This window comes from Molossus molossus, unplaced genomic scaffold, assembly GCF_014108415.1.
Source record: "Molossus molossus isolate mMolMol1 unplaced genomic scaffold, mMolMol1.p scaffold_m16_p_5, whole genome shotgun sequence".
NCBI lineage: Eukaryota > Metazoa > Chordata > Mammalia > Chiroptera > Molossidae > Molossus > Molossus molossus.
In genome coordinates, this window is record NW_023425388.1 from 28,162,279 (window position 1) to 28,186,932 (window position 24,654).

The window sequence follows — 24,654 nt, forward strand, 5'->3', positions numbered from 1 at the left end:
GCAGGCCGCAGCCCCGAGCCAGGGCGGAGGGTGGGAGGCCGCGCTCCCCCCAGGGCGCAGGCGCCGGCTGCAAGGGGCGCTTTGCTAGAAGTCAGGGGTCACAAGTGGTGCGGTGAGCTGGGAGGCCGAGGGTGAGCGCCTAAGGGACCTGAGACTCACGAACCGCTTGCCCCTGCGAACACACCAAAACCTCACCTCCAGTCCTCCCCGCAAGCCCCGCCCCCTACGTGGTCACGTGAGCGTGGCCCTGCGTGCCCTGTCGCGACGTCACGTGAGCGACCGGGGTCATGTGGCCTGAATCTCGGCTGGGCTCAGCCCTGCGCGATCCCGGCCGGGGCCGGAGTTGCCGCCGCTCTAGCCTCTGGGTCTCCTGCCGGCCCGATGGAGGAGGAGGAGGAGGAAGCGCGGGGGCTTCTGAGCAGCGGCCCCCACGAGGCCGGGAGCGATGCCCCCGCCACCCCCGGGGCGCTGCCGGCGCTCTGCGACCCCAGTCGCTTGGCGCACCGGCTTTTGGTGCTGTTGCTGATGTGCCTCCTCGGCTTCGGTGAGCGGCCGGGCCGGGCGGGCGGCCGGACACCGTGTCTGGCTCTCGGAGCTCGGGATCAGCTCCCAGTGGGGCCGCCGGGCCTCAGTGGCTTCCTCCCCCTTCGCGGGCCCGTTCCAGCCCGTGGCGCCCCGAGGAGGGGTCGGGACCGAGCTGGCGAGTCGTGTCCCTCCTGCTCCTGGACTCCGTGGAGTCCCGAGGCTGGCCACTCACCCCTGGGGCCTCGGCCGGGAGGATCTCTGGGTCGCCAAGTCCCTCTCCCGGCGCTTTGTTCGGAAAGTTTGAACTGTGTCCCTTCCTTCCCCGCTCCCTTGTCCGCATGAGATATACTTCTGTTTTAAAAAGTCAGTACTTTTGTTGGTAGGCTTACAAGTTTCTCAGCCTTTGGAAATCGTGTGAGTGTCTCGCTGACAGCCTGGGAGAGGGACGTGTTAAGTCTTACTCTCCGCGCTGCCGCCGTGAAGCAGGCGGTGGACTTGCAGGCTTGGCCGTGGTTGGTTCCACTTGGGTCATCTGATGACTCCGGAGGCAGATTCTTGAGATAATTTTTGAAACATCTTCCTGTGTTCCAGCAAGTAACTTACTCAGCAACATTGTAATGTCCATATTAGTTTGGTATGAAAGGAATGTTTTTTTTCAGGGGGCTCACAGGAACCGGTGTAATTAACAAGTTTAGGAACATGATGGTGGATAACTTGCTGCTGCTGGAATACATAAGTAGGCACGAAGGATGCTTTGGGCTTCAGTTTCTTTGCTAGTCTTTTTGAGCACCCCCCCGCCCAGTCCCTTTTAAAATGATTTGAGAGAGACAGAGAGACATGATTTGTTCCACTTATCCACACATTCATTGGTTGCTTCCTGCATGTGCCTTGACCCGAGATAGAACCCGAACCCTTTGCATCCTGAGGAGGCTCTAACCCACTGATCTATCTAACCAGGGTCCCCAATCTCTTTTTGGAAAAAAGATGTCCATCCATTAGCTTTAAATCATGATAGTGGTACCCCTTACAATGGTGATTAAAGCAGGAATCACAAATTGCTGGTTTAGGAACAAAATAGAACAACATAAAACATTTAAAATGGTCCCTTTTCAAGTAGACAGATCGTTTTTGGTAACATGGTTACTTTCCTGGGTTTCAGAATCCAGGTTCATACCCTTCTAATGACAGCCTTTCTTTCTTTTGAATCCATAGCTTCTATGTACTTTTAGAGATAGTAAGTGGTAAAATGGAAGCAGTATTATCTTGAAGTCTACCACAAATTTGTCAATTATAGTACTTTAAAAATAAATCTCTAAATGAATGTCGAACCTCTCTTCACTTCCTTCTTACCCACCAACAGACAATTTTATGTTTTTACTTCATCCTTTAGAACTGTATTTTATTTTTCTTCCCTCCTGGCACTATGTTTGTTAAATTATTTGATTTGGAGCATTCTATGTGTAGCATTAGAACTCTTATTTCAGATATTACTCAGAGTAGTTCAGCTTCATTCCTCTGCTCTTAAGATAAGTGGTGGCCTCAGGAAGCATTACTAGGAAACTACTGATGATCTTTGTGAAATTTTTAGTGTGTCTGTCTTGGTAACTTTAAATAAGGAAAATACAGTTTCATGAAGATGCTAAGGAAATAACAGACATATGAAGCATCATGAAAGTAAAATGGAAGAACAGTTATTGATTAACTTCTTGGTTCAGGTTACCAGTATTTGCTGTATATGCACACTAATAACTTGTAAATGATTTGGCATGTGTTCTCTGGGTTATTTGGCTACAACTTAGAAAATAATGATGGACAGGGAAATGGTTTAAAAACTCTCCGGAGTGTCAGTCCTCGAACCCAAGAATAAACATTTAAAATCACCATTTGAGTAGTAATTGCAACTTGAAACTCTTATTTGGATAGTATTATTACTTAGAAAACATTTATGCTTTCTTTTTCTAGGCAGCTATTTTTGCTATGATAATCCTGCTGCCCTTCAGACTCAGGTTAAACGGGTAAGTTGATTTTTCACCTTTGTTTGATTCTGGATAGGTGTAGCTGTTGAAGCTTCAGGTTGCATGGTCTGCAGCAATATCCAGTGAATCCATGTAAATATCTATAATCACCAAAACTGTGTGTGGCAGGGAGTGTTCTTAAGTTGTAATAAATGGCCACAAAATTCATTTATAGCACTCATTTGTAACTTGACATTGTTTCACAACTTAGATAAATAATTATGTGCTATTTCCACAGCATTGCCAAAAAGTAGTATTAGCAGATTTCTGTTTGCTTTTCATTGTCCCTTTGAGTAATCACCTGAATGACAAATCATTTGCTAGGATAGCTTTTTGCCTTATTAAGTATGTTTTGTTGTTATTTTGTTTTTTAAATGTGGATACTGATTGCAGAAGATTGTCTAGTTCAGTATTTTTAGTCTGGTTTTGTAAAAATGAATTTGATAGTTAAAATTTCTTGTGCATTTAGATAGTCTCATTTCTATGTCTTCGGACAGAGAGAAATGTATAGATTGGCCCTTCACATTCTAGAATGAAAGGGAAGGAAGGTAGAGTTAGTGGAGGGAGACTAAGATTATTTTTTCCCATGAGGTGGGGCGCCCCAGTGCAAGTAGTATAGGGGGAAGAAGAATATAGAATATAAAGGCAGATACAGACACAGGTGGTCTCCATGTGGGGGATCTGATTGATCCTGGACTCCACGAAGCCTCTGAAATGGCCTGTGGACTCAGGAAGGTCCTAGGTGTGACCTTTTTCTGAGGCAGGGGCTATAGCTGCCATGAGAATCCCAGAGCAGTTAAGTGACTGCAAATGGTTAAGAAACTCCTTTCCTACACAGAAAAAATGTTTTGATTTGTTTGTTACTAAGCTTAACAGTTTGGAAAAAATAGTTTTATTTTCTTTCCATATAGGATATGCAAGTGAATACCACGAAATTTATGCTGCTGTATGCCTGGTATTCTTGGCCCAATGTAGTTTTGTGTTTCCTTGGTGGCTTTTTGATAGACCGAGTATTTGGAATACGGTAAGCTTGAAAAAAAAATCTCACCTATTGGTAAAATCTGATTATTAGGAAAACACAGAATTAAATTAAATTTCTAGAAAGAATTGAATACAATTCTGTATTGCTGTGATATTCTGCATTAGTTTTTTTCCTAAAGGTATTTTTATATCTCGGGAATTGGTTTTTCGAACGAGATTGGCATTTCAGTTACAGTTGGGACTTACGAACTAAGGTAACTCAGTTAAGTCCCCACTGGGATCAGGCAGGCCACGTGTGAGTCCCAGTGCTGCCACTTGCTCACTGTGCCAGCTCTTCGGCTGTCCGGGCTTCCTGAGCTTCAGTTTCTCATTGGTAGAGTACAGACCATCATTCCTGCCTTGCAAGGAGGTTAGGACTGAGAGATGGATGCACAGTAATGGACACATATGTAGCATTTGCCTCTCCCTAGTGAGACTTTCTCTCGGCTTTTCTTTGGGCATTGTCTCGGCTTTTCTTTGGGCATTGAACTTTTGTGACCACTTCTCTTAGATACTGAGAGAGGAATAACACGTAAGCTTTGTCACTTTTCACTCTTATGATTGTGCGTGTGTTGTTAGTGGAGGCTTTAAGAGGGATATAGACATGGGAATATTTTCAAAAGGCAGAGGACAAATTGATGTCTGATGGGAAAGCACTGAAGAAACTCTGAGTGTTTAGACTTGGGGACTTATATTTAAAATTTTTGAAGAGTTAAGATATAAAGGAGGATTTAAAATTTTTTTGCTTGATCTAGAGGGATAGAATTAGCTGGAAACTTCAAGGGAACAGATTCCACTTAGTATGTTGCAGACTTTGGTCACTCAGGTTGGCAGGATGGGCCATGAATTGCCTTGGGGCCATGGGGGGTTTTCCAGTGCTAAATGAGGTGTGGCCATTTCATGGGGTGCGGGGGAGACTTGGGATTCAATACCTTTACTACTGTGCTCCTCAAGGACTTTTCCAACACCAGCATTTTATTACTCTGGGGAAATGTTAATCAGATGTTCCAAGTGTAGGATGTTTGAGTAAAAAGACTTGTAAATGTATTCACATGGTTGGTATTTGTCCTTTTAAAAACAGTTGTTATCAAGAATTATAGCCCTGGTCAGTTTGGCTCAGTGGTTGGAGCGTTGACCCGTGGACCAGAGAGTCCTGGGTTCGGTTCCTGCTAAGGGCATGTACCTTGGTTGCAGTTTGTCCCCGGCCCTGGTTGGGGTTGTGTGGGTGGCAGCCAGTTGATGTGTCTCTCTCACATTGATGTTTCTCTCTCTCTCTCTTCCCCCCTCCCTCCCTCCCACTCTATCTGAAGATAAATGCAAAAAATGTCCTCGGGTGAGGATAAAAAAAAAGAATTATAACCGCCCTGGCCGGATTGGCTCAGCGGTTGGAGTGTTGGCCTGCGAGCCAGAGAGTCCCAGGTTCGGTTCCCGCTAGGGGCACGTACCAAAAAAAAAAAAAAAAAAGAATTATAACCACTTAAAATTACTTAATCTGGCATTCCTTAGAATTAATCTTAAAGTCTCATTAGGAATTTTATAAAGAATGTCTATTTTTTTTTTCTTTATTGATTTTAGAGAGAGAGGAAGGGAGAGGGAGAGAGAGATAGAAACATCGATGAGAGAGAACATCGATTAGCTGCCTCCTGCATGCCCCGACTGGGGATTTGGCCCACAACCTGGGCATGTGCCCTGACCGGGAATTGAATTGGCGTTCTCTTGGTGCATGGGTCAACATTCAGTCACTGAGCCACACTGGCCAGGCAAGAATGTCCATTTTTATTTTATTTATTTTTTATTCTTCACCCGAGGATATTTTTCCATTTATCATTAGATAGAGTGGGAGGGAGAGAGAGACAAAGAGAGACAGAGAGAAACATCAATATGATAGAGTCACATCTACTGGTTGCCTCCTGCACGACTCAACCAGGGTCGGGGATGAACTGCAACTGAGGTACGTGCCCTTGAACAGAGTTGAACCCGTGACTTGTTGGTCCTGGGGCTGACACTCTAACTGCTGAGCAGACCAGCCAGAGCAAGAATATCACTTTTTAAATTGGAACCATGGGTACTTCTTGAAGATTAATGTTTTGTTTAAGGGATGACAGTGGTTTAAATGAACACATGCCATTACCAAAGCCTCTGGAATCCCCTCATTCCGCAGAGGCAGACCAGCGCTTCATTTTCTTTCCTTGGAAGGAATGCAGAGGAGTCAAAGAAAACATCTCTGAAGGATATGGTGACTGACATATTCTTAATTCATATTCTCTCTTTTCCCCCTTCCCAACAGATGGGGCACCATTATTTTTAGCTGCTTTGTTTGCATTGGACAGGTAAGAAAGGTGAAAACATTCATTAAGTAAGTGATAGTGACTTGAACTATTTTCTAATTCCAACAAAGATGTGTTTAATGAGTGCGTAACTTAATTAAGCAGGGTCCACAAATGCCCATATAGTATGAGGCATAATCTATTTTAAGGCTTAAGACAGATGTACATTAATGTTTTAATTTCACAGATTTACTAAAAAGGAATATTAAAATTATCTTAGAAGTTGTGATTTATCAAGTTACTTAATTTCTCTTGAATACCTTGAATTTACATTTTCATTGATTCTACATTATATTCTGCATTATAGGTTATTTTTGCTCTGGGTGGAATATTTAATGCATTTTGGCTGATGGAATTTGGAAGGTTTGTGTTCGGGTAAGTTATGCATAATTTCATTTGTCCTAATACATTGTTTTGGTGTTCAGCTATCAGTTTACTAAGGATTTACAAAAAATATGTTACTATCTCTTACAGAGTATTACTTCAAGTCCTTGAAATGTAGCCACATATAAATAAGACTGTTTATTAGTTGTCTTAATTTTCCTTTAAAGTAAGCAACAATTTTTTTTCTCTTTAATCCTCACCTGAGGATATTTTTCTATTTATCTTCAAATAGAGTGGGAGGGAGGGAGAGAGAGAAACATCGATGTGAGAGAGACATATCGATTGGTTGCCTCCTGCAGGACCACAACCGCGGTACATGCCCTTGACTGGAATCGAACCTGTGACTCTTTGGTCTGTAAGCTGACACTCTAACCACTGAGCCAAACCAGCCAGGGTCTAAGAACAATTTTGAGTGGCTATGGTTAACTCTGTATGGGGTTTGAATATTAACTAGTTCTCCGAAAATGTTATTTTTTTCTAGGTGTTTTACTCTTCTGTTGTATTGAAGACTATGATTTAAACCTCATTTTTAGTATTATAGTGTAGACCATCCGTTTCCAGGTTGGTGATTCATGGATGTTTTTTGTTTCTTAGTGGGTAATGTGCAGGTCCTTTTGAACCCTGTTGGAAAGGCTTGAATGAACAAAATACCAATAGACTGATTGTTCTTCATGAATTTCAGTGTTGTTCACTAAGCCCATTTCGAGCTTCCTGACCTGAGGGGACGCAGATGATAGAACTTACTCAGTCTTTAACTTAAAAGTATAACTTATTCAGTCTTTTTACTGGTACTAGGGACGTGTAGACATGTGACACACTCCAAAAATGGTTCTAAGTGAAACAGAAGGGAACAAAATGTATATAAAGATAGAAAGAGATTCAGATGTAACTGTGGTCAGAAGTAACTGTGGCTTTCCAGAAAACGTGGGCTTTGCCATCAGTATGGAATTTGGATTAGTAGAAGAGAGGGGAGCTATTTTTGAACTAGGTTGGACAGAGTGGCTCAGTGTTAGGATATGGAGGAGAAGCAGCTCCTAACTGAAGGCCTGGAGGTGGAGGGTGGTCAGTATATAGAACTTTTCTATAACCCAGGAAGTAGGAGAATGTTGAATATGGAAGGTGTTGGCCTAAAAAGTGACTTTCTGTGTTTTCTCAAAGTATGACTCACTCTTCACATGAACCTTTTATATAGCATAATGGTAACGTGGTAACCCAGAGTCCCTTTATTGCTTGTCAGGGTTATTATTGCAGCGTATTAAATTCCCCAGTACTTCGCAGTGGACTTTGTAGGTTAGGAACTTGGACAGGGTACAGCATGGACGGCTTGTCTGTACTCCTGCTGTCTGGAAGGTTGCACGGAAGGCCGCGGGCTGGAGTCATCTGAAAGCTCGTTGGTTCACGTGTCTGGAGCCTGGCTGGGGTGGCTTGAAAGACTGGCACTGCGGGCTGCAGGGCCTGAGTGTGGCCTCTCCACGGGGCTTGGCTTTCTCACTACTCAGGGTAGTTGGTCTTTTGCAAGGTGCTCCAAGTGGGAGTGATTGATGAAAAAACAGGTGTCATCTTTTACGACCCAGTCTTGGGATCACACAGCGTTATGTTCACCATATTCTATGGTACAAACAGTCACAAGCCCACCTGGATTCAAGGGAGGAGACAGTGACACCACCCTTTTTTTAATCCTCTCCCGAGGACATTTTTGCATTCATCTTGAGATAGAGTGGGAGGGAGAGAGGGAAAAAGAGAGAGAGAAAAACATCGATGTGAGAGAGATACATCGAATAGTTGCCCCCACACGACCCCAACCAGGGCTGGGGACAAACTGCAACCGAGGTACGCGCCTTTAGCGGAACCGAACCCAGGACTCTCTGGTCTGCAGACCGATGCTCTAACCCAGTGTTCTCAACCTGTGGGTCATGACCCCTTTGGGGGTCGAATGACCCTTTCACAGGGGTCGCCTAAGACATAACAGCAGCAAAATTACAATTATGAAGTAGCAACAAAAATAATTTTATGGTTGAGGGTCACCACACGAGGAACTGTATTAAAGGGTCATGGCATTAGGAAGGTTGAGAACCATTGCACTGCTGAGCCAAACCGGCCAGGGCGCAACACCACCTTTTGATAGGAAGGGTGTCAGAGTTTTACACCTGCTGCATTCTAACTGTGGTCTTTTTTAAAAGCTTGGCTTTTTGCCCAGCTGATGTAGCTCAGTGGTAGAGCGTCGACCCATGCACCAAGAGGTCACCGGTTCGATTCCTGGTCAGGGCACATGCCCAGGTTATGGGCCCAATCCCCAGTGGGAGGCATGCAGGAGGTGCCAGTCGATGTTCTCTCTCATTGATGTTTCTCTCTCCCTCTTCCCTTCCTCTCTCTCTAAAAATCAATCAATAAAATAAAATAAAATAAAAGCTTGACTTTTCTTCCTTTCCCCATTTTTTAGGATCGGTGGGGAGTCCTTAGCAGTTGCTCAGAATACATATGCTGTGAGTTGGTTTAAAGGCAAAGAATTGAACCTGGTGTTTGGACTCCAACTTAGCATGGCTAGAATTGTAAGTATGACAAACCTAATGAAGCCAAAAGCAAACAAAAGATTGAATCCTACAGTTCTTGCAAAATTTACAGAATGAGCCTGGCTGGTGTGGCTCAGTGGTTGAGCATTGACCCATGCACCAAGAGGTCACTGGTTCAATTCCCAGTCAGGGCACATGCCCAGGTTGTGTGCCCGATCCCCAGTGAGGGGCTTGCAGGAGGTGGCCAGTCGATGTTCTCTCTCATCAATGTTTCTCTCTCTCTCTCCCTCTCCCTTTCTCTCTCTCTAAAAAAATAAAGAAAAAAGAAATTAATAGGATGAAGTGTTTGTGTAAGACAACTTAGGTATGGATTTTTAAAATATTGCTCTAGACCAGAGTATGGCATTTACCTTACTTTAATTAAGGCATTTCTAACCTTATTTCACTTGAGAAACAGTCTAAAATGGCTAAATGAGCACTCATTAGTTCAAAGAATCTGAGCATTAGAATGGCTCTTAGTAGGTTTCATTGTCTAGTTTCTTTACCCATTTCAGCATCCCTGCCGTAAGTCTTCACATGTGGTCATCTCCTGGCTCTACTCCATGTTTTCAGTGATGGGAGCTTACTGTGGGAAGGCAGCCCATCTACCCCTGGTAACTTGGTGAAGTTCAGTCTCACATAGAGATGACATCACCTGCACAAGGAACTTGTACTGGTGGCCCTGACTTTGGCCTTCTGTAGTTAGTGGTTATGTCCTTGCACCAGCACTTTCCTTATGAAGACGGCTCTTAAGTTCTTGGTCAGATATGCGCATTTCCTGTGTTTGTCTAAGCACACGACTTGGATTTCAGCTCCCTGACCGTGGTGCTGCACCTTTCTGGACTTATGGCAGGTCTCCAGTCGGTACTCCTCATGTCTGAAACCTGCAAATGGTCATGATGTTTCAGGTTTGGGCTGATAGAGGGTACGCAGGGGAACAACATTATGCTTTAATTAATGCAGCCTGTAACGTGTTTTGGCAGCCTCAAACCCCGTTAGTTTTTTCCTTATTAACTCCTTTGAATACAGTTTTTTTGTTTTTGTTTTTTAATTTGCCATTAAAAATCAAGGTTTCAGACTAATAAAGGGAATGAAATGTTTATAACACATTCTTAGGCTTGAAGAAATCCAGTATACAAAGTTTTTAATGTAATATTTCATCATAAGAAATATATGACATATTTTGTACATGTGGGTTTTGTCCATATTGTGAACAGTGCTGTTTGGGACACTGTAAAACTTATCTGCCTCTGTTTCCTTAGGCTAGTTGCTAGGAATGGAATTAGTACTGACTCAGAGGGTTTATTAGGGGTTCTTAGGACTGTTGAGATATTTTCACGTTATCCTCTCAGAAATATTTATATCCCCATTGTCCGAGAGCCTGGGAACTGGCACCAGGCAAACTGCTCAGCCATTACCTCGCTTACCCAACCTAAACTCCCAGCCTGTTTCAGGAACTGTTTGCCCCGAACTCATAGATCAACTCCTGTCCCATTCTCCTGTCCTAGTCCAGGAACTGTTTGCTCTGGGACAATAGACTCACATTCCAGGGGCCCCCATGCGTAGCCCCTCAGGACCTAACCCTAACAACAAGTTCCCGCTGCCACAGGCGCAGATATAAAAATCACAAACCCCAGCATCGGGCGCGGCTTCTCGGACTCGACCCCCCGAGTCTGTGAACCCGCCCGGAGTGTACCCAATAAAGCCTGATTTCTGCTTATTCGGCTGTTTGGCTCTCTGGTTTCTTCCCACCTCCCACCGGCGGCACCTGGCTACCTTACACCCATCTGTGGAATATGAGCGCATCCTTTTTATTATAGCTTTGATAGGACAGGCTATTATTACTTTTAAAAGCCTTGTCAGTTTGATAGGCAACATCTAAATTTTTTATTTTATAATTCTCTGATAACTACTGTGGTTTTCCATGTTTTGTAAATTTTATTGGCAAGGATATTTTGAGTATTCATTATGTATCTTGTACAAGTCAAGATAGGTCTGTGGGAATTTGTGGATCTCATTGTCTAGTAACTTCTCAAGGAAATGGGAACACTTGTCTCCTGTTCAGTGATGCCATTGTGGTTACTAGTGATCTTCAGGTTCTTTTCTGTGTGGTCTCAGACTTGTTATATTCAATATAGCCCTAAGTTTCTAGAAAGGAATCTCAGGTGCTTCTAGGCTGTGGGATGGGGGTTTTTAGATTGGTGGGGAGACCTGAGGAGGAGGTGGAGTGAGCCAGATTTCAGACAGCCACCTCATTTCTCAGTCTCCAGTGTTTGACCAGTAGCATTTAGCACAGTTGACATTCCCCCTCCTTGATCTCTTCTCTTGGGTCCCAGGACACTACAGTCTCAGGTTTCCTCTTGCCCTTTTGTCTGCTTCTTCTCTACCTCTTTTGCTAGTTCATCTCAGCCTTCTCAGTCTGTAAATGTGGGAGTGCCTCAGAACTCGGTCATTAGACATCTCTCCTCTCTTCATGCTCATTTCCTTGGTGACCTTACCTAGTTTTGATATTTTCGATAGTATGTTTTTGCTCCAGGCCTTTCCCTGAAATCCAGTACTGATATGTATAACTTCCTACTTGGCATTTCCATTTGAATGTCTAGCAGGCATATGAAACCTGACATGGCCAAAACCCAGCTCTGATATTCTACCTGCCATCCCCCAAACCAGCTCATGCTGTAGTCTTCTCCTCCTCAGTCATGGGCAACTCTTTTCTTCCAGTTGCTTGAGCAAACACCGTGGGGTCATTTGGAACTCCCTGCCCCCCCAACATATTTTTCTTTAGCAAATCCTATTAGCTTTACTTTAAAAATGTATCCATACTCCTGCCACTTCTCACTGCCCATTCTTGCCACCCTAGTCCGGGACCCATCATCTCCATTCCGGACTATTGCAGTAGCCCCCTAATGATACCCTTGCTTCTGCCTTCGTGCCCACTTCAGTCTGTTTGGATATGACAGCCATAGTGGGTCTGTTAGAACACATGGATTGTGCCACTTCTCTGTCAAACCCTAATGGCTTTCCTTCTTACAAAGAGTAGAAGCCAAAATCTTTACTATGTCTTATAATCACCCCCTCCCCCCAGCCATTTCCTCTCTGGAGACTTCATTATCCTCTCCCCTCTCCATTTACACTGTTCCAGCCTCTGCCTCCTGCCATTCTTGAGCACACTGGGCAGCCTCCCCCTTGGGGTCTGTGTGCTGGCTGTTCCTTATGCCTGCAATGCTGTTCCCCTAGATGTCCTCACAGCTGACTGCCTTCGGGTTTTTACTACAAAGTCACATTCTCAGTGAGATCTTTATATACTCCTTCCCTGCTTTATGTTATCTCTTATTTTTTCAAGCACTTTTAAGCACTATTTAATATACTATGTATTTTACTTCTACCCCACTGAAATGTAAGCCCTATGGGAGCTAGAAATTTTTTTGTTCTGTTTTATTTATTTATTTATTTTTAATAATCCTCACGGGAGGACGTTTTTGCATTTATCTTCAGATAGAGCAGGAGGGAGAGAGGGAGGAAGAGAGAGAGAGAAACATTGATGCGAGAGAGACACATCGAGTGATTGCCACCCACATGACCCCAGCGGGGGCCGGGGACAAACCGAGGACAAACTGCAACTGAGGTGTGTGCCCTTAGGGGGAACCGAACCTGGGACTCTCTGGTCCTCGGGCCAACACTCTAACCGCTGAGCCAAACTGGCCAGGGCTTGTTCTGTTCTTTTATTATATTTCTAATACGTAGAACAGTGACTGGCACGTAATCTGGGCTCAATAATTGCAACATGAATAAATAAGTGAATTAGGATATTATCTATAACTGTTACCATCTTCTTTTGGATGGTCAGAGGATGAATATTTTTTTCAGTTGTCAATACCAGGAAGAGGTGTGCTTTTTCTGAGCTAAGATTTTGTCGTAGGTACCTATGAATTTTGTAATTTGGGTTTCATCTTTGTTTTGGCTAATAGGGAGTTATAAATGTGCTGCTTTGAATACTAGCATTTTCTATTAATTGACATTTTTTGGTGTGTGTAGTAATCTTATCTGGGTTTATCTTAGTTTTTTTCCTTTATAGTGTTTTAAAAAAAGTTATCTCTTTAATCTGAGTCCTCTATATCCTCTAAGGCACCTCACATCCTATTTCGAATAAGGCAAGGCTATAAATAAAAATTAGCTGATTTTTCCCCCTTCTCTTCCAGGGAAGTACAGTAAACATGAACCTCATGGGATGGCTGTATTCTAAGGTTGAAGCTTCGCTGGGTTCTGCTGGTCACACAACCCTTGGAATCACACTTCTGATTGGTTAGTGAATCCCACTGCCCCACGTTTTGTCTCTTCTGAAAGCATGTCATAGGAAGCATCATGGCAGAGAGGAAAGAACACTGGAATTGGGGTTATAATTTTGCCTGCACAATTCACGAGTTCTATGGCCTCATAAGAAATAACGAGGCATTCATGCTGTTTGTGTTTCCGTTTCCACTTCCTTAGAAGGAGGAGCTTGTCTCTCTTATCTCCTTCAGTGTTGTCCTGAGGATCACATGAGAGAGTGTATGTGAACACTCTGAAAACAGAGTTTGTACATGTAAGGTGTGCATTATTAGTCTCTAGCAGAAGGGAGAATTGTTTCTGTTTGATCAGATTCAGTTCGTATGCTTCTAGAGCTTGATTTTGTGGAGATGATGTGATGTGATGAGAAAGCCACTAAGTTGGGAGCCTGGGTTCTAGTTCAGTTCTAACAGTCCTGTCATTCTGGACCAGAAAGTTATTCTGTGTCTCAGTTTTCTTTTCTGTAAAACTGCGGGTGTTTGACCAAAACTGTACAGATCCTTCCTGGCCCCAAGTTCTCTTAGCTAAGGCTCCACTTCGGGTTGCTGGTGGGTTGTTGAGAAGTGTCTGAGGCCCTGTGGATTCATCACCCATGCTTTTCCTCTGAGCAGCGAATTTGTCTAACTGAGCCCCATGGCGTGTAGGGGCTGCATGCAGAACCCTAGAGAGACCTGTGAGATGGGGTGAATGTTCTGTGCCATCTTTTCTTCCTTAGAATTCCTTAGTACAGCCTGGGAAAAAGAAGAAAGGGGAATGGTAACCCTGAACAGGCAGCTTGTAGGAGACTCCTCCTTCTTCCTCCCCTCCTCAAATCCTTTTCTTACTTAAAACCTCTTTCTTACTCTCAAATGTTCTTCAGGATTCCTTCTAGTTCTCTCTATGATGGAGAGTTTGAGAATTTTAGAGCCAGCAAAGACCTGTGCTATTGTGAATCAGTGTCTCATTTTACAGATGGGGACATTGAAGCCCAGAGAGGTTAAGTTCTATGTCTAAGATCATTCAGCTTGTTAGTGGCAGAACCAGAGCTAATATCTACTGTCTCTCATTTCAGCAGTTTTTCAACTGGACCGTATTATGTCAGCCAATTAAAGGTGCATTTATTTTACTAAGCTTTTTTTTTTTTATCCTCACCTGAGGATATGTTTATTGATTTTAGGGAGAGAGACATCAATCAGTTGCCTCTCCTACCCTATGACTGGGGATTGAACCTGCAACCATTTTGGTGTATGGGATGATGCTCCAACCAACTGAGCCACCTGGCCCAGGCTAGTAAGCTTCTTTTTAAAATTCTCGACAAGTATAAATTTTATTCACTCTTTATCTGATTTACAGTAAAGATATGAGGTCATCATTCGTGAGTGATGCTGAATACTCAAAGGAAGGAGAATCTGAGTGAACTGTGCTGTGGGAAGGTGGAGCCCTTGGGCTGCCCCTCTGGCAAGAGCGATAGTCTTTGGGAAGGAATCAGAAAGAAGATAGGTGATCAAAGAATCAGACTTTGTTTTTATAACTTTTCCCCTGGCATCCATTAAAAATTGGTGCTGAGACTGAATTAAGAGTGTAGCACTTATTTGCAACTGGTCATTGGCTTTCTTCAGTTTGTATTCTGCAGTAGATGACTAGACTAGTTAGTTCTAGTCTTTTCCATCTAATCTCCAAACTTCTACTGGGAAATAATATAGTAATAGCGATGACTGGTTGTTGAGTCCCTACCATATGCTCTTTCCTTCCTTCTGTCCTCACTTAGTAATTGTGGGCTTTTCTTATAAGTGTCTAAATATTATCCCCTTTGGTTGCTATGTTTTCTGCTGTAAATGTGATGTGCTATGTTTTAAGGAACCTTTAGTCTGGCTCTCTTTTAAAAACCTCTTTCTTTAAATTATAGGGGGTATAACCTGTATCCTTTCACTAATTTGTGCCTTGGCCCTTGCTTACTTGGATCAGAGAGCAGAAAGAATTCTTCATAAAGAACAAGGAAGAACAGGTAAGTCTAATTGCAAGAAAAAGTGGGACTTAGGGGAATTATGACCTTTTTGAAATAATGTACAATTATGCAAGTTCCTAATGCAATGTTGTAAACCCAGTGAGGCTTAATACATATTTTTTGATCTTTTATTTCAAATCTGTTTGAGCTTGTCTAAATTTTGGGGTACATTTTCCCACTTCTATGTTCTTTGTATATTTGCAAAATGATGAGTGTTCCCCATTGTTAGGTAGGTAGATACTAATCTTAGATTTTGCTTTTTCTAATGTCTCTTTACGTTATTCCAGAAACTATGTCCCAGTAATTTACTGAGAAAAGTATTTTTTAACAGAATTGCTGAGGTTAATACATGGTAAATGAAAAATAATCTTGACTTAGGTATGCAAAATGATACTGATTCTTCTCTCAGGTGAAGTTATTAAGTTGACTGATGTGAAGGACTTCTCCTTGCCCCTGTGGCTCATATTTGTCATCTGTGTCTGCTATTATGTTGCGGTGTTCCCTTTTATTGGACTTGGGAAGTGAGTATTCTCTAGCATTCCACTTTTGTTGGTTGAATTATAATGAGCGTTCAGTCACATAAATGGAATTGTTTTAGCTGTAAATTTTGCTTCTCTGGTTATAGTTTATATATACACAGTAATTATTTCATACAACTGATTTTCTTAGCTTAATACTTTTTAAAGTTTTTTTGAAGAAATGCCTAATAACAGTTTTTGATTCAAAATATGGTTTATTTTAATGCTTAACTTTAGATTAGTATTTTAAAAAATTACCTCTTTATTCCTTGGTTAGGAAGACTTTTATTGAGAATGAAGATAGCATATTGGTTCATAGTGATTGAACATATTTTTATTTCCTAAGACTAATTCCACCACATTCAAATTCAAGATTCAAATAGAATTTTTTTTTTGCTTTATCTTCTACCTCTCTCTGTTTTCATTGGCAGCTGCTTAAACAGAAGAGTGTGAGTGTGACTGTATTTGCGGGGTGGGGGTGGGGGTTATAACTATAACCTTTAAATTCAGGCTGTCGTTTTAAATAATTTGAGACAAGAGTCCTATGCATTATATAGCAAAGGACCTGTTCAGTACTGCTTTTTAGGAAAAGCTCTCTTAATTCCCTGTAGTAGTACATTTGATTTTCTGAAAATTTGTGTGTACTGTTTGTGGTATATGTAAAAAGGGGAAAAATAGGCATCAGTATATTTTATTTAGTTAGTGAAATTTTTATATAAACACTAAAGCATTAGCCAGTTACTTGAAGATGAATAATATCAAATAAGGTGGGAAAACTGTATCAGAAAGGAAAAGTTGACTAAACTTAGAATTATTTGTATTTAGTTTTATTTTGCCTTTATTACAAAACAACAACAACAGAGTAGTTCTCTCTAAAGTGCTTAATTCTCTCTCTCTTTTTATTTTAGAGTTTTCTTTATAGAGAAATTTGGATTTTCTTCCCAGGCAGCAAGTGCTATTAACAGGTATTTCATTAACTCTGTAAGTGCATGCTGTGTGCCTGGTGTGGGTCTTCCGTTGTAACCAAATGTAAGACATGTGATGTAGCTTCCGCAGGGCGAAACTAAGCTTATACTGGGACCTGATCCTCAGGGGCCGTCTTTACATCAATGGAAAAGTAAAGAATTCTTGGACCACTCTATATATTTCTATTTACTGATAACCGTTTTAGGAGATTCTTAAACTAAATGAGCTAGGGCGTGCTTTGCCTAATGGTTTTAGGGATTTCTTTTTTGGCTATTGTGATATATTTCATTAACTAATCTCTTTTTTATTCTCTGGACAGTGTTGTATATGTCATATCAGCCCCCATGTCCCCAATATTTGGGCTGCTGGTGGATAAAACAGGGAAGAACATCATCTGGGTTCTGTGTGCAGTGGTGACCACTCTTGCTTCCCACATCCTGCTGGCTTTTACACTGTGGAACCCTTGGATTGCTATGGTAACGTCACTGTTAACACCTGTGGGCTAGGGCTTCAGGGAGGACTCTGAGAAGTACATGTCAGGAGCCACACTCAGCTCGTCCAATAGCAGTGCTTTGTGACAGTGGGGAAAACAATGATGATTTCAGTTTCTACAAAATGACTTTTTTTTTTAATCCTCACCCGAGGACTTTTTGTTTATCCTCACCCAAGGACATTTTTCCATTCTTTGTTCAGATAGAGTGTGAGGGAGAGGAAGAGAGAGAGAGAGAGAGAGAGAGAGAAAGAGAAACATCGACGTGGTTGCCACCCATACGACCCCAGCCCGGGAAGGGACAAACTGCAACTGAGGTATGTGCCCCCAGCAGGAACCGAACCCGGGACTCTGGTCCACAGGCCGATGCTCTAACTGCTGAGCCAAATCGGCCAGGGCCAAAATGACTTATTTTTAAGTTATATAAATATTAATTATTAATGCATCAGGTATTTGTAATTTCATTTGGCTTATTTAATAGAGTAACCTCAGTGCCGAAATAGAATTTGAAATAAAGTAGAAATAAATTTTAAAAGCCAAAATGCTTATTAGTTCCTTTTATTTTTCTGTGCTTCATGAAAGTGGCCATTCCATCATAGGTGGCAAAAAAATCTATCGGCCCAGTGTCCATGATTTCACATCCTTTTGTCTTTGACTTTTAGCAGGTCAAAAAGTGATACTGAGTTTATTGAGTTTTTGTTGTTGTTCTTCAGAATTCCATTTTTAAGACCATAGGCTAAATTGCTGTTTTCCTTTCCTGTTAATGAAAGAGTATCTGGAACACATACAGGGGGGGGGGGCAAAAGTAGGTTTGCAGTTGTTCGTATGGAAAATAATACAATAATAAATAATAATACAAGAATAAACACTGTGTTTCGTGGACTCACAACTATATACTTAACTTTTGCCCCATGCTGTGTGCACTACGTGAGAATTCTGTAGGAAAGATTCCTAGCTTTGCACATTTAACTTCTCCTCAGAGCTTTAGCAATAATATAAGAATATATCTTTTTGGTATTCTTGCCATTGCTAGACATTGGCATTATTTTAATTTTTGTCCAAATGATAAGTATAAATTTTATTTTAACTGAAATGGTAAGGTCCTTTTCTAATTGAAGAAAAAGCCAGCAGTGGGGATGTTTAACAAGCAGTGGTGGTTGGTTCTCCGCCCTGCTCTCCAAGTGGGTGTTGATGACTAAGAGGGAAGATAATGGACTGGTGACGTGATGTTACCTTGGTTACTTAATTTGTAATTCCTAATAAATATTGGAAAAATAACTTGGCTAAAACATTGGTAATAAGTTTTTGCCAATTAGCTTTGTTTTCTTTCTTGGTTCTTGACTGTACCCTTTGGCCAGGCATTTATATATACATGTATATAAAGTGGTTAAGACAATGTGCATGTATTTAGTCACTAGAGGGATACTGTCAGGGTAGGCCAGGACTTTTTTTGTATTGAATATGAGTTTTAATCTGATTACAGTAAAAGTTGCCTGCATGTTCATGTATTAGCTATTATGTCCGTCTTGCTAATCTGCATCAAAGGAAAGTCACTTAGGTTATTATAAGACTTTTACCCTTGTCTGTATTGCTTTCTATAGACTCTCCTGGGACTGTCCTATTCATTGCTTGCCTGCGCTTTGTGGCCAATGGTGGCGTTTGTAGTTCCTGAACATCAACTGGGAACTGCGTATGGCTTGTAAGTATTTGCACCGTGGATCATATAATGTCTCTCTTTGCTGTAGTATCAACTTAATTATCATATGAAACTCCAGGTTTCCTGAATCTAGTCTTTAAGCTTCTGGGACAGCTTTGAACCTGGAAATAACTAGAAAAATCAGTTAATCTTTTTTTGAGGTGGTGGCAATGAAAATGCTCCAAGCCTCCAGCAAGACAGCTGGAGTTAACTAACCCGTGAGAGGAAACTGCTTCCATTGTCATCCCTGGTTATCTGAGGGCCTCTCAGTGAGAAGTTGAGTTCTGGCCTCTGACCCAAAAGGCAAAAGGGGGTTGATATTCACTTACCCCTTCATTCAGCAGGAAGGCTTAATAAGGCACGCTCCCTTGCCTTTGAGTATGACACTTAGTAGAGGAAACATGAGGTAAAAAACAAATCTAATCAGGTCATCCCTAGTTGAAAAAGGGGTATGATGTATCGATACTAATATTTGTAGTGAATAGGTACTCTGTGTGAAGACTTGAAATTGAAATGTCTTTTTATATTTCTTAAAATGTAGCATGCAGTCCATTCAGAATCTTGGGTTGGCGATCGTTTCCATCCTTGCTGGCATGATATTGGATACTCGGGGATATTTGTTTCTAGAACTTTTCTTCATTGCCTGTGTGTCTTGTAAGTGGCCATGTGGCAACATTTATTTAGTTTCTTTTAATATGTAGCAGAATGTTCTTACTTAGCTTTTAGGTTTTATTGTTATTCTGTTTTCCCTTCCTTTTTTTTATTCCTCACCTGAGGATATTTTTTTATTTATCTTTAGATAGAGTGGGAGGGAGGGAGAGAGAAAGAGAGAGAGAGGGACAGAGAGAAACATTGATGTGATAGAGCCACATCAGCTGGTTGCCTCCTGCATGAACCGACCAGGCTGAGGACAAAATGCAACCAAGATACGTGCCCTTGACCAGAATCGAAACCATGACTCACTGGTCCACAGGCTGACGCTCCAACTGCTGAGCCAAACCGGCCAGGATATTTTCCCTTCTTTTAAACCAAATATCTAAGATTTATCTCTCAGATTTGCCTAATTCTTAGCCTGTGCCATCAGAACTTCCTAGTGGGTGACTTTGTAGTGCTTAGAAGATTCACAGGCATTTTTCGGGCAATTCTTATTCTCAAAGGCAGCAATGGAATATGCTTTATTTATTTATTTTTTATTATTTTTGTTATCCTCACCCAAGGACATTTTTTTGTTTTTTGTTCAGATAGAGTGGGAGGGGGAGAGAGGAAGAGACAGAGAGAGAAACATCAACGTGAAAAGGACACATCGAGTGGCTGCCACCCACATGACCCAACCAGGGCCGGGACAAACCACAACCGAGGTACACGCCCTTAGCGGGAACTGAACCCAGGTCTCCAGACCGCAGGCCAACGCTCTAACCGCTGAGCCAAACCGGCCAGGGCGGAATATGCTTTATATTCTGTTTTAAATATTTATGGTTTAAAATTTTTTTTCCCTTTTGAAATTGGAACCATTTGAAGGGTCATAAGTATGTCCCTGGTGTGAATGTGTGGATATATGTGTGATTTAGGTATGCTCATAGTTAATTCATTAGATAGTTTAAATTGCTTTTAGTCTTAGTCCTTTTGTTTAATTTTTACCTGTAATGATTCATTGGTTAAAAAATAGGAAGTGTTAGGAAACTGCTGAAAACTATAAAAATAAGTCAGCATTTTTCCATTTATAGTCTTCACCATACACATAAATTGTGTTCATCTGAAAAAAATTTTCATATAACATATTAAGATGCCTTTTATACTTTGATAACATGTATTTAAATGACAAACCCCAGTGATGATATTGTCAGACTTCATATTCATTTACCGAGAATAATGACTATCTGTACTTGGAGTATGGTGTTTGTAGATAACTGTTTATGTATAGCCTGGATATGTTTTATTACCTCATAATTTTAGAAATAAACACATCAACTTATAAAACATTATTTGTTTTTAAAAAGTGATACCTTTGAGAATTTAAAAAACTGGGTCATGAAAGTATTTTTGTCTGTTTCTGATTCTGCAACATATGGTTTAATTTCAAGCTACAGTTTCATATATATTTGGCTCCCAAACCAAATAACATGTTATTTAAAAATGTTTTTGTTGCCCTGGCTGGTTTGGCTCATCGGTTAGTGTGTTGGCCCACAGACCGGAGAATCGCAGGTTCGATTCCAGCCAAGGGCACGTACCTTGGTTTCGGTCGTCCCCGGCCCTGGTCAGGGTTGTGGGGAGGCAACCAATTGATGTCTCTCTCTCACATCGATGTTTCTCTCTCTCTCTCTTTCACTCTATTTGAAAATAAATGGAAAAATATCCTTGGGTGAGGATTTAAAAATATGTTTTTGTTGCCATGTTAATTTTAATTTTAAGTAAATTAAGTGGGCCTCACTTGGCTTTCTGAGGTTTTCACTGGCTCTGGGCTTCTAGGAGTCTGGTGACCACATCCTAATGTTTGGTTAATTTTAAAATGGACATGGTGTTTTCAGACCTAAAACACCCTCCTGAGGATTACTTCTGTTTGGCTCTCTGTAAAAAATATAAACAGTCTAGGAGCTGGCAGAAGGTTTTGGGAAGTGCCAGGAAGGAACAGCATTTACAAAGTCAGAGGACAGAACAGCAGGATGACCCATGGGTGGGTCGGCTCCCTCCTATGGGTGTCTCAGCTCCTCTGTTTTTGGTTTTGCCATCCCTGGGCTCATGTAGCCCATGGAGAAGATGGTGTATAACTTATTTTTAAAAAATAATGTAAATAGTGTTTTTATTTTTAAGTGCCAGTTAATAAAGATTTATTTGATTTGTGAAGTTTTACTTTGTAGTTATGATCACTTAGGACTCATCGGGAAGAAGTGCATGTCTTTCAAGGGTCCTGTGTTTTTTCACTTCCAGTGTCACTTTTAGCTGTGGTCTTACTGTATTTGGTGAATCGTGCCCAAGGTAAGTAGTTCTTACCTGCTTTCTTCCGAAACCACGATGGATGATCTTGTGGGGACACTAGATTGTCCACATACCTTTTTAGAGGCCAGTGAGTGCTTTAGCTCAAGCAATAATGACATTCTGTTCACATTAAAATTGTTGTCATGTTCTTTCTGGCCAGTTCAATGTAAGTTCCTAAAACTTTAGATGTTTTTATATTAGCATAAAGAAGCATTTTTAGAACCTAAAGCCCTTCCTGTGTTACTCTTATATTTAAAAAAGATAAGTAAACACATTTATAGCTGAAGTTTTCATTTTTTAAGGTTGAAAGTGTTTGGTATAGAATGAGAAACTGCAGCATTTTTTCTTTTGCGAATATACATGTACTACCTGCATTTGTGCTTTTTTTCTTTGTTCTTTATAAGATTTTGATGTTACCTTTATTAATTTTTCTAATTGGCTTACCCTTAAAGGTTGTTATATATTTAGAAGAATGTATACACATACTGTTTAAATAATTTCAAGTCATTTCCTTTAATTTTTTAAAAATTTCAGTATTACTGAATATTAACAGTGTCCCAATTAAGAAAACTTGAGGCATTATATAAGTCCAAACTTTAAAGGAAATGTGAAAATTAAGGAGTGATTTAAGAATTCTTAAAAAGACATTTCTTTCCCCTTAGGACGGTTCCAGGAGAGAAATTATTTCTTTCTCATCTTCCATAGCCTGTTCTGTTAATTTAAGGTGTATGAGTGCAAGAATGTGTGTGTGTGTGCGCGCGCACGCACGCACCTATGTGCCTGTGCTTTCCTGCATATTTGACTTTTACTTATAATAGTTACATTGAAAATATTCTATGCTTATTTGTGTTTTAGGTGGGAACCTAAATTATTCTGCAAGACAAAGGGAAGAAATGAAACTTTCCCATTCTGAGTAAGTATTGAAAAAGAGAAAAGTTGTCTTTATTTTGCAAATCTTGAATATTAGCATTTTATTTCAAGGTATTAGGATTGGATTTTTAAGAAATTAAGTCTTTCATTTGGAGAACTAATAATTATCTCTGGAACTACTCTAACACAGTTCTTGTTTGTGTCTGAGAATTTTTAAAAGGTGGATATCAAGGGCTAAAATGAAGGGAGAAAAAAGAATTTGGTTTCCAGTTGCCTTCTGAGAGACAGATATGTAGTATTTATAATTTATTGGAGCAAAGGTGTTTGTCCTCAATTTCTCTGTTGGGCTCACCCTTCATTCTCTGATATTTTCTTTTTCTTAACTAGTTGTGATGGTTTTTTTTTTATCTTTTCTTGGTACTAATATGCTGTTCTTTGTTCTCTGATTCATTTGGAATAGATTAAAGAATATAGTGTGGTTTAAGTTAAATTAATCTGTTCTGTGAGTATGTACTACAACATAATAGTGATTCTATTTCCTGTTATTTCTAATTTTTTGACATTGAATATTTTTTTACTTTGAAAATTTAGTTTTAAATATATATCATGTAATTGTAAGTTTTGTGAATTTTGAATGGTTAAAATGTGGTAGAACAAGGCTGGTTTCTCTGGGCTCTTTCTTGGCCATCTCCTCCCCTTAGAGTAATTTTATTTCTAGAAATACATTTTAAGAAAATAATCAAAAGTGTTACAAGTCTTAAGTATCTATGACAGTCTTGTTTATTATGTCAAAACATTGGAAATATCCCAGATGTCTGAAAGTAGGGAAATGGTTAAATATATTATGATACATCCATATAGTATGTTTTAAAGTCATGTTTTAGAAGGATTTTTAAAGTCAGAAATACTTAACATACTATATGTTATGTAAGGAAAAAATAAAAATGCAAAAATAATACCTTAATTTTATTTTTTAAGTATGCAGGCACATGTATTTCTTAAACCTCTTATTTGTATATAACAGAAAAAATACAAAAAGAGAAAAAATGAAAAGCCTCCAAATAGTAATAGTTCTATTTGAATTGTAGAGTTATAAGAATTAATTTTTTTCTTTGCTTTTTAATATTTTCTAAATTGGTCCCATGTTACTTTTAAGATCAAGAGGAGTTAAAAGAGTACCCAACCCTGGCCGGTTTGGCTCAGTGGTTGGAGCATTGGCCTGTGGACCAGAGAGCCCGCAAAGGGCAGAACCAAAAACAAACAAACAAACAAACAAATAAAAGACTACCCAGCAAAATGTGGACTTTTGATATTTGGCACTGTGTGTTTTGGAATGCTTATGGTTTTCATTTTGTAAATCAGATGGGGCTTTGTGTTTTTTCCTCCCCCTTTTGATAATGTATTGCATTATGTTTTGCAGATGAGAAGTTTAAATGACTGTGTCATGAGAATGGGCTGCACACATCATTGATCTGAAACCTCCATTTAAAAAAATTTTTTTTCTATATAGTTTAGTCATTAGGAAAAATAATGGTCTGGAAAGTTATATTTATATTTCAGGTACACCTGTTTTAAAGTATATTTGTGAAGACTGTTTACCCTTTGTCTTTGTGTGTTGCTGTCGAATTTTACTTCAGACTAGGCTAATCAGCAATGAAGTTTAGAAAATTGTGCTGGAACATTCAGGTGAATTTTAGTAGGGACCATGAATAATGGAAACCATTGGATCTTGTATTGAGATCATTTTCATAGAGTATATCATGGGGATATGGCTTTTTTTTTTTTTTAAAGAAAGAAAATATTTTTTTAAAGCTTTTGAGGAGGTAAAAGGGATGTTTTATATAGAATAAACTATGGCGTCTAGGCGCTTCCTTTTGTAACGGGGACTATTTGAAAGGCTCTTATGAAGTCTCTCATTTTCACAAATAGCAAATTGTGTTCTCTTTTCAGTTATGAGAGGTTGCTGAGTGGTGACCCTTTTGAGCTTCTTTATCTCTTCATCACTGAGCAC

At 40.4% G+C, this 24,654-nt stretch overlaps 1 protein-coding gene across 2 annotated transcripts; it reads left to right on the plus strand.

Moving 5' to 3' along the window:
- Positions 1-290: 290 nt before the first annotated feature.
- On the plus strand, positions 291-24,434 carry MFSD1 (major facilitator superfamily domain containing 1). 2 transcript variants are annotated; one of them, XM_036243606.1, is made up of 16 exons: positions 291-544; positions 2,488-2,540; positions 3,452-3,564; positions 5,848-5,890; positions 6,195-6,262; positions 8,712-8,820; positions 13,020-13,122; positions 15,032-15,130; positions 15,540-15,651; positions 16,557-16,613; positions 16,934-17,090; positions 18,706-18,803; positions 19,342-19,454; positions 21,726-21,773; positions 22,629-22,686; positions 24,064-24,434. In XM_036243606.1, exons 1-16 carry the CDS (start codon positions 382-384, stop codon positions 24,065-24,067), a joined length of 1,398 nt encoding a protein of 465 aa, XP_036099499.1. In that variant the 5' UTR covers positions 291-381; the 3' UTR covers positions 24,068-24,434. The 2 variants fall into 2 exon arrangements, with proteins under 2 accessions (XP_036099499.1, XP_036099501.1); XM_036243608.1 differs by lacking the exon at positions 24,064-24,434 and having other exon boundaries at positions 22,629-22,690.
- Positions 24,435-24,654: the final 220 nt, after the last annotated feature.

Excerpts from the sequence above, each read along its gene's own strand:
- MFSD1 (XM_036243606.1), top strand. The coding sequence starts at position 382 with ATGGAGGAGGAGGAGGAGGAAGCGCGGGGGCTTCTGAGCAGCGGCCCC. Across the intron at positions 545-2,487 it reads GATGTGCCTCCTCGGCTTCG|GCAGCTATTTTTGCTATGAT; the intron begins GTGAGCGGCCGG and ends TTCTTTTTCTAG. Across the intron at positions 15,652-16,556 it reads CCTTTTATTGGACTTGGGAA|AGTTTTCTTTATAGAGAAAT; the intron begins GTGAGTATTCTC and ends TTTTTATTTTAG.